The sequence below is a fragment of the Harpia harpyja genome, chromosome 13, assembly GCF_026419915.1.
Source record: "Harpia harpyja isolate bHarHar1 chromosome 13, bHarHar1 primary haplotype, whole genome shotgun sequence".
Taxonomy (NCBI): domain Eukaryota; kingdom Metazoa; phylum Chordata; class Aves; order Accipitriformes; family Accipitridae; genus Harpia; species Harpia harpyja.
This window is the reverse complement of record NC_068952.1, coordinates 44,934,662-44,947,435: the sequence shown is the minus strand read 5'-3', so window position 1 is coordinate 44,947,435 and position 12,774 is coordinate 44,934,662. Positions and strand designations below refer to the sequence as shown.

The window sequence follows — 12,774 nt, the reverse complement described above, 5'->3', positions numbered from 1 at the left end:
GAGAGACTTGAGAGGAGCATGCCCACGGCTGGCATTAGTTGGACCCAGAAGTTTGAACTCTCCTGTCTTTCCCGAATGCTGCCCTCCCCATGGCTGATCCTGTATTTTTCCATTTGGGAAGTCCATGCTCCCCCACCTCCTGTTCTCCTCTGCTTCCCGGGTGGCTGAAATGAGCACGCTTGGGTTTGTTCACCGGCTCCAGCCTACACAGCTCCTGATCATGCCAAAAGAGTGTAATTGGCAGCAGCAACCCGCACCAGAGGGGTGAGGGAGCGCACGGCTGCCACGGGGACAGCAGGGGGACCAGGAGATGCATCTCTCCCAGTGGGTCTCTAAAACAAACCCAGGCTGTTTCTTGGAAAGATTTGAGGGCGTCCAGACGGATGTTCCATCCCTCTGCATTGTATTGCGGTCACAATGGCTCTCCCTGCCCAGGGAAGTGCCTTTTTGTGCCAGGGGAGTTGTGTTCTCGCCAAAAACAAGCATACCAGGCTTTGTCTGCCCCATCCTTTGCCACCCAGAGGTGTGGGGGCCCTGCTCGGAGGAGCTGGGACGGGACCTTTCCCTCGACTCGAGGCTATGCCATTGCTGCGGAAGAGCCCCTGTGTGTCAGTGGGAGTGATTATCAGGCAGCTCCTTCCCACGCAGTTGCCTGTGGTGTGGCTCTGCCTGCCCTGGCCCCAGTTTCTGCCTACGCTGCCCTCTTGGGGCAATCGATTGTTCAGATGTCGGACTTTCCTCACCCTTGCAAGGCATCTGCTGGTATTTGGTTCATACATCCTTCTTGGGGCTCCTCTTGGCAGCCAACTTTTCATTTTAGAGTGATTCTTTAAATCTCTTCCAGCCTCAGGGGACTGGAAGCAGATAGGCTGGGTCACAGGCCAAAGCAGGATGGTTCAGAGCCATTTTAAAGCTCGATGGACTTCGGATGTGTTGTTGATGGGTTCCTGCAAAAGAGAAGCGTTCCCCTACATTCACCACACAGCTTCATCTTTTTAAAAAATTATCAGGTTTTTGGCTGCTGCCTGCCAAGGCGAGATTAAAAATCTCCCGTGTTTGGTCCCTGGGCTCAGAGCGCGCCCAGCTCTAATGCTGCTCAAAATCTTCCTTATGACACTTTTTTGGATTCAGGCTGTTGCTATGGCACATTTTCTCTCGGGCGAGCTTAAGGTTTCCTTGTATGGAGCTCCAAAAAAGTGTCCGTGGAGCAGGAATGGGCAATGGGGTAGGTGGGAGCATCTTCCTCTGTGGTCTCCACCTCTCTCATGTACTTACAGGCACAACAGGGGCCCATGCATCTGAGCACTTCCCGAGCACTTAAATAGAGATAATGACAACAAGCCTCTCTTTTTGCCTGGCTCAGAGAAGATGAGCTAGATTCCTTCATAGGTTTGTGTTTGCTTGTTTGATTTGCGTGGGCGGGTGTGGGCGTTTTAGCGTGCACAGAAATTACTGTGGTGGAAAGCCACGGCAGAGAGCCGAGATCTAGGTTTCCTCATGAGCGCCAGGACAGCCAGGCATTTTCGGGGGCAGAGGTACTTGTGGGGAGCACATGGTGGGGGACAAGCAGCCTTGGAGCCCCTGGGGTGCCCCAGCTCATGGCTGCGCTGCCAGGGCAGCGTGTTTCCCACGGGATCACCCTTGGCTTCCCCCCAGCCGCTGCCTGGGGTCAGGTGTGGGCTGTCCATGCCTGGTTCTGGCAAACCCCGGTTTTGCCAGCCACGCATGCCCTGCGCGCAGCATGGCAGAACGGTTCGGGTGGCGGGGGGCGGAGGGAGGGAGGGCAGCCCCTGGGAGAGCCCAGCCACCTTCCCGGGTGGAGTGGGGATGGTGAGCAGAGACGGTTTTTCCACCAAGGCACCTGAAAAGGAGCCACCGCCCACGTGCACCAAACCCTGTGTTCACCAGGCACTACCACATGCACACGTGAGTCCTCTTGGACATTTCTCTCCGCTCAAGGGGGATCAAGGCTCTCCAGCAGTGCATGCTTTGCTCCTGTCCCCTGTCACCACTCCTGGTGGGCAGGTGTGCCGAGGACCTTTTTGCTGGCTGCAGGTAGAAGCAGGTGTTGTGATCGCTTCTCGCGCTGGCTGGTTGTGTAGCGAAATGGCTGGGTTAAGGCTGCCTGGTTTGGATCTCTTCTTCCATTTGGGTTTCTCTGCTCCCTCTTCTAATGCCCTGCTGGTCCTAGAGCCGCCTCGAAGATGTCCCTCAGCCCCACCAGCTGTCTTGTGCAGCCACCTTGGAGTAAAACCCCTCTCACATTTGATTGCTCCTGTCCCCGTGGATCCCACAGCTGTGATGCTGTGTCTGTGCCTTCTGTATCTCCAGCCTCCCTGGCCTTCCATGCCCCAAAGAAGCCCCTGCAGAAGGTGACTTGGGGGTCACCTTGCTTTTTTCCCCTTGACCCTTTCTGGGCAGGCCTTGTGCCATGCTGAGACCCTAACATCAGCCACCCTGTCCTTGTGCCTGGGGACCAGGGCAGTCGATGGTGGCGGAGAGCAGAGCCTCATCCCCGCACCTCGTCCCTGCCATGAGGCCTCAGCCCTGGGCTGGAGGAAGCTGCTCCGTGCTGCAGCCTCTCTGGAGATGTTTCCCATCCAGGAGGAGCTGCTTTCGCAGAGGCTGTCTGCAGCCACGTGCTGGGTGAAAGCCAGTTGTCCTCTCCCGTCTGGCAGAGCCGGAGCTTGTGTCCCTTCCCCGATCCCCTGCGACCATGGTCCTGCTCCCAGCTGCTGGCATCAGAGCTCAGTCCTGGTGTTACCCTGTGGTGTGTGTGCTGGGCCTCCTCCGCTCCTGTTGAAGCCCTGGCAGCTCCCTTTCACACACAGCGGGTTTGGGGGCTTTATCTGGGTGCCATCAATCAGATGCAGCCGTGGTGCCCTCCCCGGCTGGAGGAGCTTTGCCTGTCTGTTGCCTGCGTGGAGCTAGTGAGCCACTGGAAATCTCCTAGGTAATGGATAATGTAATAACATTTCAAATGAGATCTGCAGAGCGGGAGGAAGATCTGGGGGAACTCTGGGAGAGAATGCAGGCAAATCTCACTGCAGTCTCCTCCTCTCAGGCCAGAGACAGGGCAGCATTGGGGGCCACAAACCTGCCCCTTCCCAGACAGGTCCTCCCTTAGTCCCCCTAGCCTGGCTTGGGCTCTCTGCTGGTGGCAGCTCAGGGCCGAAGGGGAAAGGAGAGAGCATATGGTCTCTCTGGAGACCGAGGGTACTGCGTGTCATGCAGCAAAGTAGCAGTCTGCCTCTGTCTCCCTGGGGGAGAGCCATGTCACCTCCACGGCAGGTCAGAGCAGGGTTCCCCATATGGCTGCTGCAGGTGGGAGCTGACCCTGTTCCTGGGGACGGAGCTGCCTGGTCCCCTCACCCCCGTGGTGGGGAGAAGGGGAGCTGTGCTGCAGCGTCCCTCCTGCACGCAGCCCCTCCTCACATGCCCAACAGGAGGCCTGGGCTGAGCCCAGCGCTGGCTCTGGCAGCAGAAATGGAGCCAAGGAGTGTGCTTTTGGTGCGGTGCAGCAGAAGGGGGGATGAGCTGCTGCAGCCCTTCCTACTGTAGAAATCCCCAAATTGCTTCTGCTCAGTAGGGAAGCACTCAGCCCCCAGGAAGACACACACCCATGCCCAGCTCATCACGGTGATGGCCAGGCACCCACTGTGCTCCTAAAGAGCTCGGTCGCAGCAAATGGGCGTCCAACCTTTGAGCGCTGTATGGAGGAGGCCTGTAGCGTTGCTGGTTTTCTCTGTGGGGAAACTGAGGCATGGGGCAGTTGCAGTGGCAGAACCAGTTGCCTTGAATCCTTCTAGGGTTCTGTCTGCTGGGCCCTGCTGCCTTTCATTCCCTAGAGAGGTTTCCTTTCTCCTCCGAGCTGTTGCTATTTGCTCTGAAATGACAGCGGGATTCCTACCCTCCTGCTACATGCAGGTCTGAAAGCTCTTCTCTCTCTTTCATCCCCAGCGAGTGCACTTGACCCCGCACCCCAACTAGCACAGCAAGAGGTCAAGCAGGAATCTTCCTGATTATTTTCTCTCTCTGTGTTTCCAGGTCTCTGTGGATATCAGCAGCGGCGCGATTCGCGTAGCGGTGCTGGAAGGGAGCAGCCAGCGCGTCCTCATGGAAGGGAAACTCACCCACAAGATCAACACAGAGAGTTCCCTCTGGAGCCTGGAGCCAGGGAAGTGTGTTTTGGTAAGGGTGGTCCGCGTCAGCTGTGTCTCCGCACTTTGGCTTGCAGTTCCGCTGGGCTTGACCTGGAAAACTGGAGCAGCTGAAAGTTTGAGCCAGATCTGCACGTCTGGCTTTCCCCGTCCAATGTCCATCTCGCTCTGCCCTTGCCTGTGTGCTGTGCCCTGCCTTCAGCCCCTGAGCTGCCCCTTGGGGTGAGCGGCAACGGGGTGCTGGCAGAGCAACACATCCATTGGGTTGGGCAAGGAGGGTCCCCAAGCTCCAGCCTGCGGTGGTGGGAGCACATCTGTTATCTAGAGATGGTCACTGTCTCCTGATCCCGGCACACGGGGTCTGCCAGCAGAGAGAGGCCATGGCACTGCACTGCGGTGGCAGTGCTGTGCAGTTGTCCTTGCTGGCTTTGCGCTCTGACTCTCCTGGCCCCGGTCCTTCCCCAGCATCCCGGCAGATGCCTGTTCCCTGCCATTCGTTTCTGTCCTGCCTTGGGTTTCTTACTTATCCTGTTTGAAGTGGTCGCTGTGGCTACTTCTGTGTTTGCCTTCAGGAGGCACCGTGGCTTGCTGTGTGCCTGCCACCTCTGTACCACAAATCTTCCCTGTCGAGGTGGTTTGGGGGCTGTTGATGCCCAGCAGTGTGTTCCCAGCCTCATGACTCCTTTCTGGTGTGCTCCAAATATCCAGGCTGAGAGTGTGAATTCTGCTGTCCCGGGGCTGTGTCCATAGCTGAAGCTGTCCTAGGGGTTCTGTTGCTGCCCATCAGCCTGAGATCTCGAGTATCAAATGGTTGCCAAACTCCTGGGTGAGTTTTGGGGCCAGGATTGTGCTGGCAGTGGGGTTTTGCCACCTGTGGCCATCTTTGCCCTCTCCTTTTCCATCCAGAGGCTTTCCCAGAAGAGTTTCAGGAGTCTCAAGGCTGTCATGAGCCCCAGGAGGGGATGCCAGCTGCCTGGGTCAGGCAGGTGAGGCAGTTCCCGACCCTGTGCAGGCAGCACCGTCCCTGCAAGGGAGGGAGCGGGCTTCAAGGCTTCCACCCCGTGTCACAAGGGTGGCAGCAGACAGGCACCCAAAGCCAAGCCCCCGCAGCGGGAAGTCAAGTGGGAATGTGCTGCCAGAGGTAGCAGTGCTGAGGGCGGTGCGTGGGGAGGCTGCACGGGCGCTGCCTGGCCACCGCAGATCTGTACGGATGTACCCCGGGATGACAGAGTGGTACCAAAAGGGTGAGGTCCCTGCAAGAGAGAGGAGCTTCTCTGACTCCGTTAGGCCGTTGAAAGGATGTGAAAAAGGAGGCGGTGGCGTCATTAACCTGCATTTTTTAAATGTTCTTAAGCTTTTTGAAAATTAGCTGATCTGGGAAGAGGAGCAACCCTGGGAACGAGTAAACCCATTCAAGAGGAGGTGGCCCAACGGGTGGCTGCTCCACAGCGCGGATGGGAGTCCCTGGTGGGTGTTCCCAGGATCAGCAAGGGAGGCAATGTTTGTTAAATACCCGGTGCCGGAGGAGGATGGGAACAGCGCGCGGGTGGAGCGAGACTCGGGGCCTTCTGGAGCGGCCGCGGGCAGTGCGGGGAGCGGTCCCATTACCTCCAACCCTAGAGCTGGGTCTTGCCTTGAATTATCACGAGCGCGGGGTTGTGAGGATCTCCAGCTGGCTGCCAACATATTGATGGTGGGATGAAATTTCGCTTGAAGAATTGTAAGGTAACTGGAGCAGAGTGAGTAATTCTCGCCCGAGAGCATCTCCTTTTTCCGTGCGCAGAGTAGCCAAAAGTGGTTTGTGACTCCTCCCGATTCATTCATCAGGAGACAACCAGCCATGTGTTAATGAATTGCTTTGTTCAGTGCCTGGGAGGAGACTGGACGGGAGCCGTTTGGGTTTGGTTGGAGGGCTGACGGGGCGTACGGGCCCTTTCTGTACCCGAGCTTGTGCGTCCACATGTTGCGCAGCTCCATGTGAACTCCGAATGCGGCGGTCGGGAATGTCTTTGTCCTGCAAGGTGCCACAAAGTGCCACGTGGCTTCCCTCCCCGGGACCCAGGGGACGGCGTCCCCTGGCAGGGTGGAGATGCAGCCAAAACTGAACTCTCCCAGTGCCAGTGCCGGAGTCATCCGAGGAGATCCTGGCCGCCTTGGTTACTGCTTGGGGCACCTTGGCGACTCTGTCCAGAGAAAAACCTGTGCGTGCTCATGTTTTTGTTGTCTGTGAGTCGAGGCAATCCCTGTGGGCAGATCTTGATTCATGCGCCAAGAAGGTGAAATCTCTCCTGTCTGGTCTTGTCCATCTGGGAAAGTCCCAGTTCTGTGCAGAGAGGCTGTTGGGTCCCATCAGCTCTTGCAGGACGCGTCAAGGATCGTCGAGATCCCCGTGCTCTCGGGGCTGCTGTTACAGCCGCCTTTCACCTCCTTGGCTTCCCCTGTCCCATGCTCAGCTCCCTTCTGGGACGGCCATTCATGGGCTCTCATTAACTGGCCTCCCTTCTCCCCCCAGCTCTTATCCTAAGAAGGTTAATTTGCCTTATAATGCACCCCAGTGCTGCTTTCCCCACCCTGTCTGGTGTTCCTACCAATTTCTCCTTCTCGCTGCACGTCTGCCCGCTCTCCAGCAGCCCCAGTGCTCCCCTCTTCCCAGCGCTCAGAGACCGCTCTGCCTTTCCCCTCCTGCTCCGTGAGGTTCTCCCTGCCGGCGCCTGGGCTGAGCACCAACGTGTTTCCCATCTTGTCCTTTGGCACACTTGCGGTTTGTACGATAGCCCGGCCGCGCAGAAGCCCAGTGGGCATCGTTTCGAAGTGGAGCGCTCTGCCGATGCCCATGACACACGGTGGGTGCTCTGGTGTCCCAGGCTTGTGTCCCTGCCTGCGGTGCTGCACCGAAGCCCCGGTCCCGGGTATAATCCCTGTGCTCTCCCTTCTCTCTCACACCCGCTCGCTTGTCAAAAGTGAGATTAAAATAACTTCGCACGAGCTGTTTTTAGAAATCTCCGCTGGGTGTTGTGCACAACACATTTTGGGATTATTTTCGTTGTTGAGGATTTTTTTCCCCGTTCACTCTCTTTTTCTCCTCCTCTCCGGTATTTGTTATCCATGCTTGGGCTTTTGTCACCAAGCCCTGCCTTGAACAGCTATTGCAGCCTTCAGCTTGTCATCTCATGAGCCGTGAGGCCAAGTTAATAATCTGTGGTGCCCTCCCGGTACCCTGCCCTCCCGACATTGCCTGCTGCCTCCTCCATAACCCCTAAACATCTCCCGCTGACTTTTGGGGCGACGGCTGCTATTGTTCCAGAAGGAAAGCAGGTGATGAGAGGTTGTGTTTCCAAGACCTACTTTTATCCCTTGGCAGCATCTCTCCAGCTCTGACAAGGTATTTAGAATCGGGGAAGAAACCTCATGCTATGACAAAGCCCAGCACCGGCGACGAAGGGTTGTGACCTTCCCGGCAGGGCGTGAAGGTGTGACATGACACCACGTCCATGCAGGTGATGCCTGTCACCCTCTTCGTGTGCTACTGGAGGATCCCTCCTGGCCACAGACGTGCCTGCCGAGTGTCCCATCCCCGCCGCGTGCCCATCTCCGCCTGCAGCGATCCTCCTTACGATCTATCCTCTCCCAGCCCCTGTGCCTTGCTGTGCGCGCCAGCGTGGGAACAGCCCTTTCCCCTCGTGGCTGACAGCTCACGTCTTGGACACCAGCTTTGGGAATGTGAGAGCTGCGGCATGAGGACACTGCCAGCTTCGGATACAGCAGCGAGGATGTCCCCCCTGCAAGCCTCCCTCTCCTCAGGCCACTGTTGCAGAGGCTGTTCCTGCCTCCCTGTGAGCCCCAAAAGGCTCAGCTGGGCTTTTACCCCTTTCGGCTGGGGGTGAAGGGTCTCCCTACAGCCCAGAGGGCCCTTTGGGACCCACCAGCCTAAAAAGCAGAGCCAAAGTCTGACTGAGAGCCCAGGCACGCTGCGGGGACCCAATCCTTTCTCTGGCAAACGGCCACCAGCATTTCTATGACCCTGGAGGTTCGGGCTGAGCTGTCGGCTGAGAAACTTGTAGCGGCAGCTTCAAGCGCGGGCAAAGCTTTTGCCTTGTCTTGAAGCGCGAAACATAATCAGGTCGAGATTTGTCCTTGTGAAAAAAGCCCTGCTTCCTCCTGGAGCCCCCCGGGGTTTCTGGAGCACTCCACGAGGAAACGTGCAGCCTTGCATGGTGCTGTCGGTCGAGTGCTGGAGCCTTCCTCCGTGGGTGAGTGGGTGAGGGCTGGCACTCGCAGGCCATCACCCTGCCCGGGCTGAGCCCAGAGATCTGCCATGGTCTTTCGGCTCTCCCTTACCTCGACCTTCTTGCACCCAAGCGCTCGGTGAGGCTCCAGCCCACGTCCCCATCACCACAAGCTCTCGTAGCCCAGGTGCCCAGCTGAGCGCCGGGCTGAATCAATGGAGACTGTTGGCAGAAACGTGTCTGAGAATCAGCCTGAGCCCGTGCTCCCCATCCTGGAGGTCAGACCTGTCCGTGGCGAGTGCTCCAGCACCACTTCGAACCACAAAACCCCAAACTCAGGGTGACAGAGAGCTTTGCCCTGGCCCGTGGGCATTTCAGAGGCTCGTGTTGGAAAGTGGGGCTCCTGCCTCGGACTGAGTTCCACTTTTGCGTCTCTCCCCCTGGAATAAAGGGGGATGAGCGAATTCCCCTGTGCACACAAGGCGAGCTGCAGAGGTTAATTAATTATTGTTTGCAAAGCACTCAGCGCTGTAGTGATGCGCACCGCAGAAAAGCTGGCGAGGAAATGAATAATTCTGTCTTCTCAGCAGGGTGGGAAACAGTATGCGGTAAATAAAGCGAGGGCCACGCATGGGGCGGGGAGGAGGAAAGGATCCCCGGGCTGGCGCTCACGGCGGCAGCTCCACTGTCTTTCGCCGGGGGTGGTCTGTGGATGAGGGGGATTTGGGTCTCGTGGATGTTTCCCACCTGGTCCGTGGCTCTGTCGGGGTTCCCTGGGGTCTGCACGTAGCGAGGGACAGTGGTGGGGTGCCGGGGGAAGAAGGGGATTTGGTAGGGAAGGTAGAGGGGATGGGTTTTCCTTCCCCTGGTGCTCTGGGATGGAGGTGGGGTGATGCCTGATAAACCACGAAGTCCTCCGGCGTCCGTTCATCCCTCTGCTGCCAGCCTGGCTCCGGTGGGGACGTACCAAGTGGGGCCTTGCCATACGTGCTCGGCAGCGATGCCCTGAGAGCACGCCTCACACTAAAGCCATCGCCGGGGAAGCTCACACCTCACCGGTGGCACTGTGGAGACATTCCTCTTGTTTCAAACCCAGAGGAGCAGCAGCAAGCCTGGAGGGTGCTCCTGCCACAGCCTCGGGCTAGCCGGGCCTGCTGACCCACAGCTCATCTCGCCCGCTGAGGGCACGACGTTCCCAGGGGAGCTTGCCGTTCCCCCGTCTGCCCACCCAGGGGTGGGAAGCCCACAAGCAAACCCTCAGCAGCTCTTCCTCCCCTCGAAAGTGGAACTGTGCAATTAAGAGGAGAACGAGCACACCTGTCTAGCTGGAAAAACTAACACCTTCCCCGAGCTGGAATATTTTACTGGCTCTGCTCTCCCAGAAGGATTAAGCCCCAGCCACCCCCTCCTGTATTAATTGGTTCCTTTTCTTTGCACTGCAGAGAGACACCCGGCTCTGTAACTTTAATGGCTGCCCGTGTTTTCCCCTCCAGAGCTGTTGAGCTTCCAGGGAGGTTTGAGTAAATTGTATTGTCTGCCTTTATTGATGATTTTGCAGAGAGGACGACGAACACCATAAATCTTCCTTGCTGCTGGGATTATTGCTAAAATAATACAGGAGAAAGAAGCCCACCCCTCCTGGCAAAAAAAAAAAGCAAGTCGGGGTTCCCGTTGTGGGATGCCCCACAGTCACGCTGGCACCCGGCACAGCTCCTCCAGCCATCCGGCTCCATGCAAGGTGCTGCTCGTGCATCGGCGAGGCCCGCGGGTACGGCCAGCAGCTTTTGCCAGCGAGGATGTTGGCTGGAGGCAAGGGGATGTCCCCTCTCCTCGAACCATCCCTCCGGGGCTGGCTGACGAGCCACGGTGCCGTGGGAGGCAGGTGCTGGCGGCGAGCAGAGGCGGCACGGAGCGGCGGGCAACATTTTTGCCTCCTTTACTGCCCACGCTCCCGCCCGCGGAGTGAGCCCCGGGGGGAGCCGAGGCGAGGGCTCCTTCTGGGTTAGCGAAACACAAAATCACAGCACTGCGATGCTGGGAGCCCTGGCCCCAGGCTCTGCCAGGCTAGGGCCTCTTCATCTGACAGGTCCCCACCCTCTTGGCTCCTGGGTGGCTGCAGACGAGCCGGCCCGGCTCTCTGGGCCCCATACTGTGTTTCGGCTATGCGGCCCCAGGGCTGGCATTGCCTGCGGCCAAGGCCCCTGCGGAGGACGCCCGTCCTGGCCTCGAGCCGCGGGGTGGTCCAAGATTTCAGCCATGCCATCCAGCCCAGAGGCCTGAGCTGGGGCTGCGAAGGGGCCGTGGCAGAGTTGTGCAAAGCCCTTGGACCGCTGAGGGAGGGAGGGACAAGGGTTTTGCCCCCTCTGCCAGCCATGGGGGGGGACCTGGGGCTCGATTGGTGGCAAGTGGGACCTCCGCTCATGGGCAAGCCCCAGCAGCGCTGCGAAGCGATGCACGGGCACGGCTGAGCTCACGGCATCGCTGCCACAGGGGTGTGGGGTGGGTGGGGGGTAACACATCCCAGGGGCAGGACGGGGGCTCCTCTCCCCGCTCTCCTCTGACTCGCACCTCGTCCCCAGATCAACCTGAACAAGGGGGACGAGTACTGGTGGAACGCCATCCTGGAGGGCGAGGAGCAGATCGACATTGACAAGATCAACAAGGAGCGCTCCATGGCCACGGTGGACGAGGAGGAGCATGCCGTGCTGGACCGCCTCACCTTCGACTACCACCAGAAGCTGCAGGGCAAGCCCCAGAGCCATGAGCTGGTAGGTGCCGGCCTCCCTGCGCTGCCACATGCCCTCCAGCTCCTCTGTGGGTCCCATCTCCAGTAAAAGGGTGCGGTGTGGGGCAGCTCCGTGGCTCTGCTCTATCTCAGAGCTCCTCCTCACACAGCGTCGTCCCCCCATCTCCATTTTGGGGGCGTGAGGTTCTGCCAGTCCCTGTCTTTTGCCTGCACCGTCTTCCCCTTCCCGGCACCTTGGCAAACGCCTGTGAGCCCAGACCCCCCCTGCACCGCTGATGGGCCCCACATCCGTGTGCCTCCCTCCGGAGCCAGGCCCGCCGTCTCCCCACTGCCTCCACTCTGGGATGAACCCACACGGGTCTGGGTTCAGCCCAACCAAGGAGCTGCTTTTTGTTTCCCATCGCTCCTTCCCGTCCCCGTGTGCCATCTGCCCTTTCCTGGGCAGAGGAGAGGAGGGTGGGTGAAGCACGGAGGTGGTTGTGCGCCCTTGGACATCGCTGCTGCTGTCACCCAGGGCGGAGGGGTACTGTTGCTGAGCCCCACAACTCTCTTCGATGCGTCGGGTGGGCATGCAGCCCTGACACTTGTGGGATGAGCCCGTACCTTCGTCTGGGGTGGCGGGGAGGGCGAGGGGCACGGGCAGAGGTGTGCACTCAACCCGGGCCTGACGGGAGCCTGTGGCCTCTTTGCAGAAGGTGCACGAGATGCTGAAGAAGGGCTGGGACACCGAGGGCTCCCCCTTCCGCGGCCAGAAGTTTGACCCCTCCATGTTCAACATCTCCCCCGGTGCCGTGCAGTTTTGACAGCGGCGAAAAATGGCCGAGAAACGAAGCAGGGAGAGGAGAAACCCACCCAGATGCCCACCCCAGACCCTCGCACCCAACGCTGGCGCCAATAACCCACTTGCCGATGATACACGCTGCCAGCACCCTTCCACTGCCTTCACCACCCTGCACCGGCACCGGCCTTGGCGGTTTGATGTGCGTGCGGGGAAACCTGGCGAATGCAGATTTACGTCCCGTCACCAAGGCAACCTGAGCGGCTGGGACCCTTCTCTCCTCGCCTCGCACTGGCGACGGCTCTGTTATTTTTCCGGAATAGACGGAGCTCGCTGGGTGACATAATTATTATTTCTGGTGGCTGAAGATGCTTCTTTTTGGGCTTCTGGGGGTGCAGATCCCTCCCCGCCCTGGCACAGGGCAGCTTTGCCCCTCACAGGCGGAGCTTTGCTCTCCTCAGCTCCGGGTACGGGCAGCGGGGATGGTGGGGGGCACATGGGGAGAGAGCCTGCCCCTGCCCATGCCCTGCCTGCTGCCCTGCCCGCTGCCCTGCCTGCCTGGCACCCCCAAGTCCCCTCACTGGGTCCTGCTCTGGGGGTCTCCCACGAGTGCTGTGCTGCCCCTGCCTCCTGCCCAGCCGGAGGGCCCCATCCAGTGCTGCGGGGGGGTTTCTCCCCAGTTCACCCCCCCAGCAGCCCATTGCCAGAGGGAGTCCGGGGTGGGCGCACCCCCTCAGTGGAGGGCAGAGACCCCAGCCAGTCCCCGGGATTTGCTTCCCCCTTCCTCGGGGGGGTTGGCAGGGAGCAGTGGGGCTGTCACCCACAACACCGTGGCGGGGGGGTTCCCTGGCAGGGGGCTACAGG

The 12,774-nt window shown here is 59.3% G+C and overlaps 1 protein-coding gene across 1 annotated transcript in view; it reads left to right on the top strand.

Moving 5' to 3' along the window:
• The window catches only part of NUDCD3 (NudC domain containing 3), a 32,116-nt gene extending 19,854 nt beyond the window's left edge, over positions 1-12,262 (top strand). Inside the window, exons 4-6 of the mRNA XM_052805810.1 lie at positions 4,048-4,191; positions 10,966-11,154; positions 11,825-12,262. Coding sequence (XP_052661770.1) covers positions 4,048-4,191; positions 10,966-11,154; positions 11,825-11,935 — 444 coding nt within the window. The 3' untranslated portion in view covers positions 11,936-12,262. The remainder of the gene's footprint in view (positions 1-4,047; positions 4,192-10,965; positions 11,155-11,824) is intronic.
• The last annotated feature ends 512 nt before the right edge of the window (positions 12,263-12,774 follow it).